The following is a 19,703-nucleotide window of genomic DNA, read 5'->3' on the forward strand; positions in this document are numbered from 1 at the left end:
GATACTTTAGATCAGCCCAATAAAAATGTACAGACCTACAAGTTTTGCTGTAGAACTGAGAAGAATAGATCTGTCCAATGGATAAGCCCTTGGTCACAAAAATCCAACCTTTTTTTATGAATGTATCGAACCCATACCCAATACCAGGATCAGATCGGTGCATCCCCAGTTATAATCTTTTGTAGCTTTTATCAGAAGTGTCACTGTATGGTTTCTGCAGTGGCCTGAAAATTGCAGATTGCTTAAAAAAGTTTCTAAATTATGGGTGAAGTGGATTCATCATGAATTCAGTGTTGCCAGTTGAAGCACATGTACTCAGTGGACTCAGGGGAGAGTCAGATCTTCACACTGATGTCGTCCTGTCACAATACCTGGAAGGGCAGATGAAGTCTGTCTCTCTGTCCCTCTCAGAGTCTGAGTAGAGAGACCAGTCGCTCTTTGAGAGGGCGGCCAGGCTATGGGATGATGTGGGGAGAGTGTGAGGCAAACTTCTGATCACTTCATACAGATAAGTGTTAAATAAAGGACAGATAAATGTAAATATATTCAGATGCTGAGCCTCAACTCAAATTCACAGGTATTACAATCCCTTGTTTTCTTTGAGGTAAGATATCTGAGTTTCTGAAACAAGCTATGTCTCATGTTCAGAGTATGGCTGCTGTTAAATCAGGGTTACAGGGGACAGGCAGGGAAGTCGTGTCACCTCCAAACACCAACCTTGCAATCCACCCTGCTGCCCTGCAACCTTTCCCTGATGAGCTCCCCAGAACGCCTCTCTATGTGAAACTGGAGCAGGGCGAGTGTGACAGTAACTGCACCTACAGTCTAGAAAGATCCTCACGGTGGGGACGCCAGTTAAAGCTGCATGTTCACTAGATAAGCTGCAAACCAAAACTGCACCATTGCATAAACTTCTTTACAAACTCTGGGGGAGCTTCAAGAATAGTGATGGATCTTTTGTGTCTTATGACCAGTGTCGCTAAAGTTAGAAGAAATGGGGGCTAATGTCATCTAAACCCTCTCTTTGAGTCTACAATTAGTCTAAAAATACACTGCCAGCTCTTTACGGGTAGCGATACGGCAGGCTGAACAACCTGAAGAGGAGTTTAACGGCTTGTAATAATGATCTGGGTTATTTTGGTTCTTATGAGGAGCTACTCTTACGCTTGGATGATTTCCATAGAGTCAAACTGAAGCCAAAGTGGAGCTTATGATGTAATGACAAATATGTGCAGGAGGACAAATTTAAATCCTCAGCTTCTGTGTCTGATACAAAGAGTATGAATACCTGAATTAGCACAAGGGGTTTGACAAGTGGTGCAATCGCAGTGGTGCTTTGAAACCTGCATTATTTCTGTGGCCAGCAGGGGGCAAACGTGGTAAAATTGTCAAGAGTTAATGAAAAAACAGCTCACTTCTCTCTTGATTAACCACCTCTGTCAAAACTTTCTGAAAACTTAACATACAGGCAATGCTTTGCTAGTTTAAGCGCCTTTTAGGGATGCATGATATTTGATTCTTGGCCAATATCTGATATGCTGATATTTAACAACTTATTTAGCCGATACAATTTTTTTTTTTTTTGCCCACACAATTGCAGAAATTATCAACTCTCTTCTGTATTGGAAGTAGCATATTGCATTTTAGTGCATACTCTATTCACATTTATTTTGTGATATTCATTTCTTTTGCAAAAAAAGAAAAATATATACTTAAAACTGTGTTTTATTCATGACAATTGCTTTTAAACAGAAATATCCAAAAGATAAAGACTCCTTGAAAGCTTCATGATGCTCCTCCTGAGAGAATCACAACATGTCCAACAACCAGGTCAAATTTGGCCAATTTCACAATAGACAGTCAGTAAACACAACCTCTGTTCACAATACATGATAAGTGCAGCTGTACATCAATTAAACCCAAATTAATTAAAATGGCTTATTTTGGTAAATGATTACCCAACAGACTGCAGCTTAAATTCAAGTTAAACTTAAAGCAGGAGCCAAATATGTGCCTACTCAATCTGGACTGTGCAAACAAAATCACAAAAAGTGCAAAAAAAATGCAGCTTCAGCCCATGATGTTATCGGTTTATCATAATGACCGAATTGGGTGTGTTGGCTGATATCTGATATTTTATTTTTAAGCCAATATTGGCCGATACTGATAATATCCTAATAATATCATGCATCCCTAGTTCCTTTGTCTGTCAGGAAAACAATGAAACAGGATCTGATTTTGGCCTGGTTAAATTTAAAGCACTGCAACATGAATAAAGCTACAATCAGCATGTGGTTTCAGTTAAACATACTTTCAGGAATCTGCTGTTCATTTCGTTAAGTAAGGGGCAACATTCGGCAAGTAAAAATTAAGTGCTGTTCATTGAGAATCCGCTTGAGGCTGGAAACTGAAAGACCAGAATTCACGTACACACCCAGCCATAAAAACAAACTTTTAAGGCATTAAAAATATATTTACAGCCTGGTTAGAAAAACGGCTTGGGTCTAAAACGCTGATTACACTATTGGCATACACTGTACGGTGAGCAGTGGCGTTTTCTCCCGGAGGCCAAGGGAAGCCATGCTTCCTCTCTTTTTTTAGACTGTAGCTGTGATTTAATGAAAATATTCCTTTTTAACAGTTTCGATACTTCTTCTGTGTTTTGTCACCGTCATCTCTTCCTTATCCCTCTCCTCTAGTTATTGAGCATTTTACAATGTGTAAAACAGCGCCCTCGTAAATGTTCTGTGGCGAATGCGTGGTGAAAATACGATACTGCACGCTGTTGTCCGCAAGGAAGCCAAGCTGAGTTGGTATCCCTTGGTGAAAAAAAACAAGAATGATTAACCAATCAGATGAGGCCGTGGTCATGACACTGCTCATCTGTGATTGACCAAGACTGTGCCAAGGGAAGCCACCCCGTCTTTGGCCTCAAACCAATCAAATCACAGTATCGTCATCATCAAGCCACTGAATGAAATCAGGGAGGTTGGCACATTAGCAGTGTGCGTGAAGCGGCCGGTTGTGTGTCTAAGTGGGCGGTTGAATGAATTAATAAGATGTTTAAGCTAAGTCAAGAGGACAATGTACATGTGTGAATGAGTGAGTGAGGGTGGGAGAGCTAAAGGGCGTGTGTCGGTGTTCAAAGTAAGTAAAACGAGCGCTCTCTGGGCACTCTAACAGGTCCGTTACATGAAATAGCGATACAAACTGCAACATAGCCTTTTATGTACCCCACTCCCTAAAAAAAATACAGATAACCAGATAACAGGCTTTGTCTCACTTGGCTTCCTCAAAAAAAATCTCCACGCCACGCCACTGACGGTGAGTGAATTTTTTTTCTTTCTCTGCGGTTCAGAAGTTATTGGGGTCGTTTGATTTTCCAATCAGAGGCACAGCTTAGGTCACGTGACCGCTGGGTGTCCTGTAGCTGCTCGAAGAAAAACTCACAGCATGCCATAGCGAATGTTGCTAAGTCCGTGGATTGGCTTCAGTTTACGGTTTCAGGAACATGGGTGATGTCACGGCTGCTTAATCCATGTTTTATACAGTCTATGGTTAAAAGTCAATGTTTTACGAGGCAAATAAGCATTCATTTATACCTCTGTTAAAGGAAACTGCAAAGTCAACTAGCTAGCAAAGCTAGTGCTAGTGTTAGCCAAAGGTCAAGTTTTGGCATACTAATCAAACTTTTGTGGCTAAATCCTTTATTTTAAACTGAAAAGCCAAATTTGAAGCTTTGAAATGGTAAGCAAACAGATGTCACCAACAGTTATCTTAAGTGTCAGATCCATGTAGTTTAAAGTTCACGTGAGTGGGTTTGGTAACTCACCCCTGCCTGTTGAGGATGCTCTGGGCCTGCTGCTCGATGAATAAATCCCCAGGTGAGATGCCATAGCGAGTGGAGGGCAGAGAGGCCCGGCGAGCAGTACGAGGGGAGCTAGGCACTGCTGCAATACTATAATCCCTGGTGGAGGCGGGGCTTGGCTCCTGGCTCCTGGCGTCCTGATGTGGAACCTGCTGCTGCTGCTGTTGTTGCGCCGGAAGAGGATGGTACTCCTGGGTTCTCGATCTGCCTGAGCGATGCTGTGCTCCACCTCGGCGGTAATTCTCCATATTCATCTCTCTTTCCCTTTCTGAAAATCCTCTGGATCTTTCTTGTGTAGGGGGAGGAGCCTGAGATGAGTGGGAGGGGCTAGAAGTGGGAACAGAGGAAGCATCTGGGTGAGTCCTCATGTAAACTCTGCCCACTCCAGAGCGGTACGGCACCCTCGGCTCCTGTCCTTGTGCTTCTACTTCCTGTTTCTCTCTGTCTCGCCTGGGAGCTGGTTGTGGTTCAGAAGCTTCTGGATCACGCCGCGAACGGTAGCGTGGTTTGTAATCGATGTCCAGCTCCTGATCCAGTTGGATGCCATAACGCTCTGACAGCTGGCGGCGGCGCTCTGCTTTGTAGCGTGCTATGCGTTCAGCCTTGGAGCTAAGACTGGAGGGGTCTGTGGGGCCAGTTGTGGGTGTGGAGGAGGTCGATAATGTCACTGGGTCAACGTACACCAACACTGGCTCTGTGCGGGTGCTGCCAACACCGCTTTTGACCTGCGATGATCTGTCTTGAGGTGACAGCTGCTTCTTTGGGGCCTCCAGCTCATCTCGACTGTAGCGCCTTACTGTGTTGGAAAGGGGAGAAACTTATCAACAACATTCTTCGACAACAAACAGTTCTACCACATCTGTGTCATGTGGGCGAACTGTTTGCTCATCAGTTTCTGAAAAACAGGCACACATTCATGGGCATCTAAAAACGAATCTAAATAATCATGAGATGCCTTCAACAAACATTTTACACAACATCCCAACTTGTTTTTGCTCTGCATTTTTGCACACATAATAGACTTTTCATTTTTACGGTTGTCTTGATTTGAATAATGTTGGAGGGGTTTGTAACCTCCAACTCCAAATGGCACAAAAATGGAGATTACCCAATCACACATCACAAATACTTGCATCACAAAATGCAAGGACATGCAATGACCATTTTGTTTTCAATTCAAACCAACTGCATTTCAACATTTCAGGAGTTTCAACCAAAGCAGCACCATTTACAGACTTCCTGCAGTGCACCACGCCATGCTTACCCATCACACATGGCTCACAGTTATCTGAGGCGCGGGTGTATCGCGGAGGATCCTCCTCAAGCATTCTGTTGGCTACTAAACCACCAGGCACCAGTGCAGGCGGGGCATCAGTTTCCATCCCCTCCAGACGCCGCGCTATCCTCTCCTTCCTACAAAAAAACAGAAGAGAAGAACAAAAGTAAACAGCTGTTCATTTCCAGTCTTACTTCACGAGAACAGATGGATGTGTTTGAGAGTAATGAGTCCTGAGGGTACCTGTTCATTTCTGAATTCTGTGTGGCAGGTCTTTCAAAGTATTTCTTTAACTCTGAAACTGAATATGAAAACAGATGTTACAAAATGTATACAAGGCAACATCTTCACATTTTGTTGAGGTTGAAACTTTTGCATACCCTTTGGAAGAACTGCTAGAAATTTTGCATCTGTGGTTGAAACACTCTTGACCAAGGAGGTATTGTCGCCCAAGGAAAAGTCACTCTGAAAACTGAACATGGAGACAAAGTCACAAACCAAAGTGGACAAATGATAATCTTAGTTTCTCACTGTGAAAGAAAAAGATTACTTAGAATAAACCCTAAACACTCCTACCAAAAGAAAAAACCTACTAGGGATAAGCATGTGCTGCATTTTGCTCCTTGACTCCTTCGGATAAACTCTAACAATAACCGTGCTGAGTGTTTAGCCACACCAAGGACTCTGTCTCAAACACTGTGTCTTAAAGAGGTGATGGCAGGTAAAGGTGACGCCCGGCTGGTGTCACCGCCAGCAGGATCCAGCTTAAGAAGTCGGTCATTGAGTCCTGATTTTCCTCCAAGTGGAAACAGACAATCAAGCTCTTCTCTTAATGCCTCGAGTCACAATCGACGGCTTGCACAGGGACAAAAATGTACTTTTTTTTGTCTTAAGACAGAATTATTATTTTTTTAATTATCTTTTTATTGAAATACTGTGTCAATATATCATTTATTTGATACACCTTAGATACAATTTTTTCCTGTTTTTTTTTTTCAATCTCTTCCTCTCTGTCCGTTCATCTTTAAAAGTCATAACATGGATTAGATACAAAACAAGGAAAAGTGTAAGAAATAAAATAAAATAAAAATAAATTAATTTAAAAAATCATCCTAATATATAAATTTTTCCTTGTCAGTTTAGGAGTCTGTCATGTGGTCATGTGGTTCCTCTAGAGTCTGGACTTTCGGCTAAATATGCTTTTGATAAACATCTAAAATAAATCTTAAAGAGGGCCCAGGGGAAAAATTATAGGTATATAAACAAGAATAAGTGAAGAAATAATAATAAAAGTAGTAAATTTATTTAAAAAAACTTAAGAATCATGAATGAAAAAAAAAAAATACATATGTATATCCATAGACAGATCATTTCTTTAAATAAAATGAAAAACAGTTCCTGAAGTACTGTCTTAATCATGATAATAATGAAACACACTATCAACAATAAAACATAGAATAAAAATATGAGTAAAAGTTACAATTTGAACTCTGTAGCGTGTATCAAGGAGGTGACGACCAACCCTTATGTAAAAAAAAAAGGAACTTTGATGTTTGCGTGTACTCTGTCCATTTTTGCCAGAGTCCTAAGACATTTTTTTAAATATATCATTATTTATGTAAGTATGACGTTTTACTTTGAAATTCTTCAAGTCTTTTATTTTGGTCCTTTTACACAATTATGGTCAAATTGTGAGATTTTGTACCAGACTGAAGTGGTTCATTCATACTCAGTTGAGGATAAGAGAAAAAGCAGAAAAGAGATTCTTCAATGTAGCTTTATATAATCTAAATACATACGTTAACATCTGACTCTTTATCCTAAGATGAAGAATTAGTCTAAAACTGTTAAACTGAAAAATATGTACATAATAACATCAGAGGTAGTATTATAGCCATAATCATGTAAACAAAAAGGGTCTTAGTATAAGCTGTCCCAGGCGCCTCCATCTTTAATTCTTACTGTGCATGGTAAGCTAAAGCAGTTAGCAACCTATAGCCAATAATATCCACATCCTGATGACCAAGCAAAACATGAGGAGTGTGAGTAGTCTTAGAAAACACTATGTTGATTCTGTAGCCCCACATGTTCATAATAAACTGTTTATTATGACATAAATGTATCCATGTACTTTAAAGAGATGTTTTTAAACCACACTATTTGACACATATTTGTGTGATTTATTAAACAATAGCATAACTTACCTTAAGGTTTCTGTTGGGAGAGAGATGGAGCTGCAAAGTCTTGTTGGAGCTTCAGATTCAAATCCTGAAAAAAAGACACAAAAATTAACACCAAATATCAAATCAAGATGTCTGTATTGTAAGTTGTTATGCTCTTCATTATTTATGCTTTTGGAAAGTCAGTTCCTTCACCTGCAGACAATTACTATTTACTCGTTATCCTGAGATTTATAACAAGGCAGAATGCAAAAAGTAAAGGCCTGTGTTCAGACAAATGTACACAAAAGTCACCCATGATTGTGTTATCACACCATGTGTCCCAATGCAAGGGCCTCCAATAACTATTCACTGAAATAGTACAAAGTTGACAGACATTGACTGCACCATTGCTGTGTGTTTTGCAAATTGCCAAGCTGGAAGGATAAAATGACTGTTGCTGAGACTTGTAAAAGCCTCTCTAATAGCATTATAAACTGCTGTGCAGTGTTTGGGAGTTGAATAAGCCTTTAAACTCATAGATGTGTTACCCAAACTGGGCCTCTTTAATCTTATTTCAGTAATTTGTCGTCACTGGTTTAGCATGCTGTGTTTTTCTGTGTGGTTTTTTATCTGTGTGACCCAAGAGGCACCACCACAAAAGTATAATCTGAACGTCTAGTGCCTGAAAATGAAAAGTTGAGGGGGTTTGTAACTTTAAAAAAAAATGCTATCTCTAATGAATTGCTTTTGGTGTTGTTATTGCTTTTTTCACTTACTTTCTTTTTTCAATGTAGTGCATTAGTCTGAGTTCTTTGGTCAAGCATTACCTTGTTTTTAATGTGATCTATAAATAATCTGGCTGGCTTGTCTTAAACCATTAGCTAAGGTTTAAATAAGAGAGGTCACTGTTCTTCTCTCAGAGTAAACATCAACAATGTTCCTGTGAGTCCTGACAGGAAACTTTCTGCCTCAGTCTGAGTCACTTTCCAAAAACAAGTTCCTCAGAAAGTTTACATCCAGTTCCCAGCTGATAGCTGACCCCATCGCTCTTATGTTGCAGCAACAGCAGCTTGTTGTAAAGTTGTATTCCAGTATAGCAGACAGATCCTGTTACTGCTCCAGACGCCTGCAGAACACCTCCTTCTTATTTTGGTCCCAGAAAGACTGTGTGGCAACACAGCAAGAACGTTTGGCAGGACAGACAGAGGGGAAGTGAAAGGTGTGGTAAAAAACACACACACCTGATGCTCTTTTAATGAAGTTCAAGAGCTTCTCTGTGATTTGGGAAGCAAAACTGTGAAATTCAAGGATGTAAGAGTGGAGTTTCAAAGTGGTCAATGAAAAAAAATATCAGGATAACAACTATTTTGTCACATACTTTCACTTTAAATGACTGTTCCCACAAAGGGATGGGATGACAGCTTTTAAATCTCTATTTTTATTATCTACACCCATAAGGTTTTTGAAGCATGCGACCCCGAGTGAGGTCCAGCAAATGTGCATCTGTCTATTTTTCTGACTGGAAAGCCCCTTGCAAAGAAGTCAGTTCGGCTTTCCCTGGAAACGTCTGCAGGTTGTCAACACAACAAGCAGCGTTCAAGGCTGATGGCTGGCAGTGCCAGAGAGCAGCTTAGGCTGCTGACGGTCCCAAAGTGAGCGTGGTGAGGAGAGGGATTTTCTATAAATATTCAGAGGTGCAAATAGACTCTCTAGCCTTTGCTTGCACACAATCTGTTCGAAGCCATCACTTTTCATCTGCACAGGAGATGATAAAGGTATTTCATCAGAGAGCAGGAAAGAGGAAAATGCATTACAGAACACACCTGTTGATTATGCAGCGTTGGATGGGAAGTATTTGATGAATGATCTTTTGCTCCTCAAGCTCATTCATCATCCAACACTCCTGCCCAGAGTCAAAGTGTTAAAATCTGGTGAATCTCTTTGAGTTATCTCCAAAGCCTTGAAGACTTCCAATGGGGATGAGTGACTCTTCCAATGTTACGTCATGAATCCTCGCTTTACGCAATCCAGCAGAGCAAACAAGAGCAAAATAAACAGTCGACCAGGTAACTTCAAGTCCCTGCAAAGCTGAATCCCCCTGACCACTGCATCACCAACAGACACAAAACTCTTAGTGAAGAGCTAAACTGCATGAGCCAAGTCTCTCATGCAGGGTAAAAGGTACTCCACTGTCATCCTTTAGCCAGACAAAACCTTCTTCTTCCTTTACAGGCCTTACCTTGGCCACAGGGCTGCACATGGTTCACATGGTAACTAGAGATCCATGGGTTTCGAAACATGTTTGGGGAGAAGAACAGAAGGAAGCCCCGCTGCTAGACTCTCCTCCGGTCACAGCGGTGGTTGATTGTTGAGGGCGACAGAAGCGGCAGCGGTGGAGGCGAGGGCTGCTCCCAGCTAACAGCAGACAGGAAGGGATGGAAGGATGGAGGTGACACGACCCCGTGCACACACACACGGACAAGCACAGCAGAATGACCGCCTCGGCTACGCAGCGAACTCCTGCCTGTCATTCAGTACGTCCATGTGTGTATGTGTGTGTGTGCACGCAAAGAAAGCTGAGGGAGAGACAGCACAGCAGGGTGCTAAAGCAGCTCAGAGCCCTAATCAGATTACAGGCAGAAATTAGCCTTGATGATAAAAACACTGGGACAGGATTGGAGGAAGGTGCCAGCAGGGCTGCAGGGGGTGGTATAGGGTCCAGACCAGGGCTTCTGGAAGTCAGATGGTTTTTCTGAAAACACACACATCAGGAGCCAATCACACTTCCCAAAACTAATGCCGCAGATTAGATGCTAATCAAAACCATTAGCATGTTGCTGTGAAATCTTTTTCTTTATTCGTTTTTCAGTCACAGCTGGAGTCCACCACATCAGAAAACTCTAGATAACTCTCCGTAAATTATTTATATAGTTTTGGGGTTTTGACTGATTTTTCTTAATGCCAGTTCAGCCTGTAAGAAAGTTTTTATTAAGCTGCAAAATACAGTGCTACAGAAAAGATATGGAAATCTTTTTTTGGAAGAATGTTGTGAAATGTTTGACACCAAACTGTAAAAATGACCAGTGCCCATAATACTCTGTGACAGGTTGGCCAAAACCCAGCGTTACCCAACAGAAGCTAAATCCTCCTTGTCTCAGTCATCACAAGAGGTAGAGTGTGTTTTATTAGAGTCAGAGGAGGAGGCAGAGCAGGTTAAAGAGTCCAAACAGTCATGTGGTTAATCATTACATCACTTTGATCCTTGTACTGAGATAAACAAAAACACTCAAAGTGCTTCTGCACCACGCGTCACATTCAACACATACATACACTGATACCTGCAGAGAATACTAAAGCAAGGAGCCATCGGTAATTGTACACACTCTAAGTTTACTATGTCACCAGGTGTAATTTTGAGTTCAGCATCTTGTGCACTTTGACACTTTTGTATCTGACTATGAGAGCTGGGATCAAACCATCAACCTCTCAACAGAGAGATCGCCCACTCCACCACTGATCCACAGGCACATCATCCTTGTAGAATCAAAAGAAAAATAAGAGAGCAACTTAACATTCAACACTGCACTCATAATTTTTGCTCTGCGTAAGGATGGGTACCAAATTAGGTACTTTTTCAGGTACCGACCGAATTTGGTCAAAAGTACAGGGTATCGATTCACTTAAAATCAAAAGGTACCATGTTTAGGTACCTAAATGCATCCTTGTGACTATGAGGGAGTGGAAGAGTAGGTTATTTTCCATGCTGGACATGAACACAGCATTGCAAGGTTACATCTTGAAGAATAAATATGTTACATTGAAAAAAAAAAGTACTATATTATTAAACAAATTAATATTTTGAATTGATCATTCTTACTACATTAACACAAAAAAGTACCAAAAGTTGGTACCGTTGAGTACTGATACCAATTACCAGGTACCAGGCATTGGTACAGTATTGTTTGAAATGTGAAAGGTACCCATCCTTAGCTCTGAGTTGATTCCTGGATTTCTGTTTTGCTGCGTTTTTTTTTTAATTTATGTATTTTTGAAATTTATTTGTTTTTTGAGGAACTTCTTTGCTGGTTAGAAACAGTCTGAATCTGATGTTAATGCCTGACAAAGAAAGAGACTGGAAGTGATGTTAATTTTGACAAAGAAATCAGGATCATCAATGAGGAGAACGTCTATTCCTGTAATGTGATTTTTAATGGTTGAAACTGCAGCACCCTGATAGTAAAGCCTTTCAGTGGTGGACAAGATCACATAGGGGCAGAAATACTTCTTATGCATGCAAAGAGATGACACATTTTGTTTTGTCGATATGTGGTGCAACAAGTGACTCAATCTAAAAGTTTGCCCCAGCAGCTAGCAGCAGACAGCAGCACAGCAATCTCAAGTCATAAACTTGTGCTGGTCTGCTCAACAGGTGTCTATAAGTACAAAGTTTAAAAAAAAACAAAAACCCTTTCCTTTAAAATTTCCCTTAGTTACTTGATAAAATGACGTGTATTAAAGTAAATCACCTGTAGTATGTCACTACATATAGACGACTCTCTGGTTTAAGGAACCTGAACTCAATCTGATACAACCTGAACCCACACTCCTAAACTGTCTCAGTCTTGCTCACTTGCAGTCTCACCCCTCCTCATCTGTCTGATGCTTTTCTCACCCTTTCACACATAAACTCCCCCCACCTACCCCAGCCTGCCTCCACTCCCTGTAGACGCCCCTAATAAGGCAACATGTGTTGTGAGTGGCTGCTGCGAGGAGAGGTCACCCTGTCAGCCAGCCGTCCGTGTTTACCGGGGAAACCAACTCCACGCCTGCTCATTGCTCTTGTTTTCTTTCTCCCTCCTTCTCATCTTCATTTTTGCAGATTTGTCATCCCTACCATCCATCTCTCTGGCTACTCTAACCACTCTTACTCCATCTCCTTTTCACTCCTAAAGCCTCCTCACTCTCTTGCATTCTTTGAATTATTTTCCCTGAAAACACTCTTTTATCCCTCTCACCTTTCACTTTTTATGCCTCTGTTTATGTTCCTGCAGAAACAAACATGATACATCCTGCCGCTCCCTCTCTGTCTCACAGGGTGCACGCATTTTACAATATCAAAACAAGTCACACACACATCCATAAGTCAAGCCAAATCCAGTTTATTTATAAAGCTAATTTCATCTGGCTGGCATAGACTCCATAAAACTTTTCTTAGAAGCAAACCACGCTCACATAATACAGAGCACTTCAAGCAAACAATCTGATGCAACTCTAGAAGTGATGATGGGAGGGAAGTTAATGACAGCATGGGGACTTTTGTGACTCACAGTGTCAAGCATACATGTTTTAGAATCTAAATATCAGACCTTCTTCAGTATTTATCTGAGAAAAAAAATGGTTCTTTAATTTCAGGGAGGATCCTGCTTCAGAGGCCGATCAAGTCACATGTAATAGTAACTTGTATAATCTCCAGGTTTACTTAATATTTTGTGATTTTTCACTTTCGTTCTAAACAAGTTAGCTTTTATAGCATTTAACTGTCATGTAAAAGGGAGAAATGAACCACCTAAACAAAGTTTGATTATCATTTGACTTAAACACACAGTTACTTGATACATCTAGAAATACTATCAAACATTTGGCTTTTTATTCCTGCACATGAATAGTATATATACTCACTCTTCTCATAGTCACTCACCCTCTCAGTATTCTGGTCTATTTCTCTCCCTGAAATAAGGAATTGTCTTCAGATCACACGTCACCAGCCAGAACAACTAAGACACCCTCGGGCGATGAGACCACTCGGCTGGATTTGCTCTGACTCTAATCGTCCCTTGGGTCAAAGACCCAATTATAGTTTGAAACTGAGCTCAACAATTTCATCTTGCAACACAGGATGTCTTACACCTATGACATCACATAAACAGCACGAGGCAGTGCCTTAACAAATCCCAGAGTGACTCAACATCAAAGCATCTCTTTGCTAATCAAAGTTTAAGCCGTGAAGCTTAGCAGCGTACCGGTCATACAGCGGTTTCAACTAAGGATGAACTTTTCCCTGTGGAAAGCTGCACCACGTGATGCTTTGTTTCAGTATGTATATATACAGCCGCAGCTTTACTGAGATTAAGACTTTATGTGATGCACATTACAGCTCACTCCAGTTGAGCACACGCTTCCTTTTAACATGCCAAACTGAAACTATCAACACACTGGTTTGAGATCTGCTGCTGGTTCAAATTAAGAGTTTTCTACCCAAGCTTTTGTCAAATAAACCTGATTATGGAATACTAATCACGATAAGGTGGCGTAAAACTGGTCATATCGATGACAAGACATTGATTTTGATAGAGTTGGGTGAGTACAGCTTATTAAATGCACAATTCTCAGAGATTATGTCAACATTGGCAACAGTTTTTGTGAAATCTGCGTGTCAGAAATCAAACCTGCATGTCCCATGACTCATTAACTTTAATTCCACTAAAACCATATTCTTGGGTGCGGGTCTGGCCTCGAGTTAAACCCCACACCCATACAGAGGGCAGCCCTAGTTCACTTCCAGCTGAGGCCAATGTTCCACATGTCATTCCCCCGTTCTCTCTGCCGGTTTCCTGCTCTATCCATTGTCCTATTCTAAACAAATGAAGCTTTAAAAGACTAGAAACACATAAAATTATCATTACAGATTTAAAAAGCAAGATTTTTCAAAAAACAGCATGTTTTTGTGACAAAGAAAAATAAAACATTCACCAATAAGACGTAAATTACAAGCTGATTGCATATTTTTGTGAGGGTGTGTGGCTACACAGCTCTGCATGCATTCATTCTCCATGCACATCAGTAAGCCTTGGTCACATGTGACCTGTCAGTAATTCTAATGTTTCCCTTCCTTGTTCCACTTTTGTGAGGTGCTTCTAGCCATCATCTTGCCATTTGGATAAAGACACTCACATCCCTGCACTGGCACATTTTTCCTGCCTTCAACACACTGACTTCAAGGACACTTGCTGCCTTCCACGTTTCAAATCACGACCCAAAGAATCAAAATCAAACGTTTCCGACGATACCATGCCCTATAAGAGGTGACATTCCTGAATTTCCCCTCATGGATAAATAAAGTATTTTCTATACCATTCTGTTTGTTCCCTCTGATCACCTATATAACATAGTGTAGTATAGCAAAGTACGATATCAGATCAAATTTTAAAATATAGTGTATTGTAGTACAGAATACCATGGTATCAAATATTATTGTACCATTATAATAAGTATTGAATAGTAGCATATCGTGCCGTATCCTGTTGTATCCTGTAGTATTCCATAGCACAACCAGCTTGCCCAATGCACTCAACAAAGAATTAATTCAGATCCAATACCAGATATGGTATGGTATGGTATGGTATGGTATGGTATGGTATGGTATGGTATGGTATGGTATGGTATGGTACAGTATGGTACAGTACGGTACATTACAGTATGGAACATTACAGTGCAGTACAGTTCAGTACAGTGCAGTACAGTTCAGTGTAGTTCAGTGTAGTTCAGTGTAGTATAGTATAGTATAGTTTAGTATTGTATCATACAGCATAGTACAGTGTAGTACAGTGCAGTATAGTACAGTGCAGTATAGAATAGTATCATGGTATGGTATGGTATGGTATGGTATGGTATGGTATGGTATGGTACAGTACGGTACAGTACGGTACATTACAGTACGGAACATTACAGTACGGAACATTACAGTGCAGTACAGTTCAGTGTAGTTCAGTGTAGTTCAGTGTAGTTCAGTGTAGTATAGTATAGTATAGTTTAGTATTGTATCATGCAGCACAGTACAGTGTAGTACAGTGCAGTATAGTACAGTGCAGTATAGTATAGTATCATGGTATAGTATGGTATGGTATGGTATGGTATGGTATGGTATGGTATGGTATGGTATGGTATGGTATGGTATGGTATGGTATGGTATGGTACCATACAGTACTGTATGGTAAGGTATGGTATGGTATGGTATGGTATGGTATGGTATGGTATGGTATGGTATGGTATGGTATGGTATGGTATGGTATGGTATGGTATGGTATGGTACCATACAGTACTGTATGGTATGGTATGGTATGGTATGGTATGGTATGGTATGGTATGGTATGGTATGGTATGGTATGGTATGGTATGGTACCATACAGTACTGTATGGTACATTACAGTGCAGTACACTTCAGTATAGTTCATTGTAGTTCAGTGTAGTTCAGCGTAGTATGGTATAGTATAGTATAGTATCATACAGCATAGTACAGCACAGCATACTACACCACAGCATAGCACAGCATAGTATAGTATAGTATAGTATAGTATATTATAGTATAGTAAAGTATAGTATAGTATAGTAAAGTAGTATGGTATAGTTTATTTTTCAGAGAGTCCAGCTCTGCACTGTAAGCATTTATAATGCAACCCTCAAACTTATGTATACATGCATGTGCACGCACATACGCACACGCGCACACACACACACACACACACACACACACACACACACACACACACACACACACACACACACACACACAAACACATTGGGTCAAGGTTGAGCCTGAGCTTCCTCCAGATCTCGAACCTTCCCCCTTTCTTAAACATTTACTCTGGCACTTCATTCTTAAGATGCAGATCTGCATTCCTCTCTGCTGTGTTGCATCAGTTCTGCCTGACACTGGGTGCAGAAATCTGCCTGCTCTGCTCTTATATGGATATCAATGAGTTCAGGGCTCGGTGCTAAGGAGGAGAGACACTAGAGAAGTTCTGAAACTTTTAAACAAAGTAGGAGGGAGAAGGAGACGAAGAGAGAAAGTGAGTGTGAGTGAAGGAAGGAAAGGACTTCATGCTAGAAATGGTGTTAAAGGCTTTAGCTGTCTTCTCTTCAAGTTACATCATCCAGGGACATCTTCAGTCTCTTCACTCTCTCATTATGTAATATGATGAGGTAACGACAAAGAGACACACTGATTAATGTATTCAGCTCCTTAGAGTACGAAAGCAGTCATTTGGTATTCTATGTCTCAAGATTGTTTCCACAGTTTTCTGAAGGCAGAAATACCTGACATGACGGGTGTAAAATGATGTGCAGCATAATCTGCAATGGGGAACTTTTGCTGACCCTTCAACCTAAAAAACTGTAAGCACGGTCTCGGTAAGGTTTGTTCCTGCACCACCAGAAGAGACAACTTAGTGCTTTATATTTATCTTTTCTCTGCTAAATCTTGCAGCAAAAACAGCTTCCAAGAAACTTAGTTGAGAGTGCATTTGATATCATTTAAAGCAAATAAGAAACATATTATTTTTATTTTACTGTAAAACAGGCAATCTAACTGTATTTAGAGGTAAAAATCGAAGGGTCATCATCCCCGATTCAAGTCAAGTGAAACCCAAACAGCAGTCATACATTCTTGAAGAGCTCAACAGGCTGACAAGAGTCTGTGGACAGCTCTCTGCTCTCACATACTGAGTGCTGACAGTGATCGCAGACAGCAGGGACAATCAGAGATGATGTAGAGTACAAACTATGAGCTAACTACTGCATAGGGGCCATATTCAAGAAGCAACACACCTGTTGGATTCAAATTCAAAGGAAAGTTTGTAAGCTGGTTTGGTCTGAAGCAGGAGAATTTTTTTCCAAAAAAGAAGAGGAATGATGCTAATTTCTAGAAACTTTGAAATTTTTTAGACAAAAACGTTGCCATCTGCAGCAAAACACCAGCATCTCAAAGTAGAAGGTTTGTTTCACCTTTTTCTAAAAAGGGAAAGTGCAAGAATCGAAGTAACACTTTTAAAAAAGAGCTAACAGACCAGTTTTAGCTTAGTGGTGAAACAAAACAATGCAGCTTACTGTGAATCAAATTTCCTGAATTAGTTTAAACTATTCGATGAAGAGAAATGACTCATCAAGAATTATAAGTCAGCACTTCAGTGTCTGTGTGCAAGTCTGTTTTCTAATATGCAGATGGATCTCAGAGGCATGAGGCTGGCCAGTAAACCTGCCTATTCATTTTGATGAGTGCAGCAGGTGCAGAGCACTAACAACTGCTGTCCAAGTCACACGCACTCACACACATGCTATAAAAACAAAACTGTACAGAAGTGACGCCTGAACAGAGTTGGAACAACACACGCCAGCCCAACACGCAGCCGATCGGTCAGCTGCACACACATACCGCTATACCGCTATAATCTGGAAGCTGGAATGCTAATACGCATGTGGTTACTTGAGACGCAACGAAGAAACAAGAAGGAGGTTTGGTTGGGACATTGTATTCACTTCTACATGGTCAAACTGTCACCATCGTAAAAAGGAGAGCTGCCTTCCCTAATAGTTACTCTTTGGTGTAAATATTGAACTCCACTCAGAACTTTCACAGATATAGAAAGGTGTTCACACTTCCTGTCATTTTGCACTGATTACTTTTCCAGGAGCCTACACTAGCATGAATCTCTTCAGCATCATGAACTTTTTAGATATGCATTTCATTTGGTTTACACAAGACTGTTAGTCTGAAAATTTCCTTAATGTGTCCCAATTTAAATAAATAAATCCAGAACTTTTCAATACATCATGTATCTATTTATAATGACCAAGCAAATCAATCTGCCTTATTCTTTTAATCTGCTGGTTCAGGGGGTTTTCATTTAAATTTTTACCATTTAGGCAATTATGCTTTAAAAAGGCCTGATAATAGGGATACAAATATATGAAGACACAGACAGATAGTGCAACGGAAAAATACCCTTATTTTTCATAACATGCATATTAAAATCTTCATATCTTCAAAGCAACACTTTGCTAAATGAGGAATTGTTGTCAGATTTGTATTACAAGAACTATCTTGGTTCTTCGTTCCCATACTGGTATGCATATGACAATTATAAATAGGAATAATAATAACACTTACGGTGCCTTGACTGTCACAGGTGAAGTCCATCTACCCTGAAAGTAGTGTAATAGTACTACTATCAGGTCTGAATAGCTCCTTTTTCAATTCAACACAGATGCTGAGGAAGCAGGAGGCGCAGGTGTGTGCAGGTAAACCCCAACAGCAGATCCCGAGTCATCCACCATGAAGCAGGTCCAACCTCAGCTGCCGACAAATATAGCCGGGTGCTTTCCCACCAGCTCTGCTGCACGGGGACAAATAAATCAGTCCAGGAACAGGAGAGTTAAGAAGAAAGAGAAGAGGGGAGAGGGAGCGAGGGATCAAGAGTGGGGTATTCTGGATCGAGATGAAGGATGGAGTTGATGAAAAATGCACCAAAGGGGCGTCAAACAGGCTGATACTCCTAGAGTAAGGTTTCCTCAAACTCATCCAAAATTGAGAAATTTAGTTCTTTAAATGTCCATTCCTGTAGGCCTTGTTTAGGGACACTGGTCCAATAGTATAGACTGACAGTGAAAGTCAACACAACACTGCTTCGAATGGGTTTGAGGAGTGCGGGCCAAAACCGGCGTTGTAACCTCATCCCACAGCAACCATGTATGGGCTGAAGAGAGTGGCCTCGTTGTAGGGGCATCTGCCATAAATAGCCAAGAAGCATCGGGCTAACAGCACAAGGGGATCGAATCAGCTGTTTAACTACAATCCAGCAGTGCAGTCTGATCAGGCTCTGCAGAGTCTTCCTTCTTTTGCCTTGAGCATTGCATGTTTTTGTTTTTCTTCTAAATCTCAACATCTAGCTCAGCAGAAGAATGTCTATTATGCAGGATTTGGCATTCCTTAACTAAGATGGGTTTTATTCATATTAAAGGAAAATAGTTCAATCATTTATTTGCAATCTGTTGTTACTTTGCTTTACTATCATTACTTTTGCAAAAGTGCATAAAACAGGGCAGCAGTGGTAAACAGTATCTTTTTCCTGATAAAGTTGTGTTACTAAACAACACAAGCACACGTGCACCACAACATTTGTGAGAAGTTGTGCACCTCTGATCAGCTCTAAAAATGGAGATAGGAGGCAGATCAAGTCAACAGTTTTCGAAATAATACCGCAAATCATTCTTCCATTAAACAATATATTAATAAAGACCATTAAAAAAAAAAACAATCTAAAGAAAACTTAAAAAGGACTTAAATGTAATGTTACAGACGTATACACCCTTATGCCTTACCTGAAGTGTAGCAGGGTAAACAGCAGGGTTCTGTCGCTCCTGGTTTTGCATTATTATAGCATGGCGCCATCTTGTGGACATAAAAAATACACAACAGTGTACACAGTCCCTGGTGTCTCTTTCTGTGCTAGTGGTGTGAAAAGTAAACAAATGAAATACATGAGAAGTGAGCTCAGCTCAGTTTTCTTCCTGAGTATCTAGTTGCTGTGTTACAACCAATGATAAATTATATCTGGAATATGTG

The 19,703-nt window shown here is 40.5% G+C and overlaps 1 protein-coding gene across 1 annotated transcript in view; it reads right to left on the reverse strand.

Moving 5' to 3' along the window:
* Positions 1-9,606, reverse strand: part of LOC141804236 (supervillin-like) — a 49,818-nt gene extending 40,212 nt beyond the window's left edge. Inside the window, 6 exon segments of the mRNA XM_074688570.1 lie at positions 3,833-4,664; positions 5,133-5,281; positions 5,388-5,445; positions 5,525-5,616; positions 7,349-7,412; positions 9,546-9,606. Of these exon segments, the coding sequence (XP_074544671.1) occupies positions 3,833-4,664; positions 5,133-5,281; positions 5,388-5,445; positions 5,525-5,616; positions 7,349-7,412; positions 9,546-9,606 (1,256 nt within the window).
* Between the last annotated feature and the right edge of the window lie 10,097 nt (positions 9,607-19,703).

Source organism: Halichoeres trimaculatus, unplaced genomic scaffold (assembly GCF_033239565.1).
Source record: "Halichoeres trimaculatus isolate MK-OKI-2021-1 unplaced genomic scaffold, fHalTri1.1 fHalTri1_scaffold_15, whole genome shotgun sequence".
NCBI classification, from domain to species: Eukaryota; Metazoa; Chordata; class Actinopteri; order Labriformes; family Labridae; genus Halichoeres; species Halichoeres trimaculatus.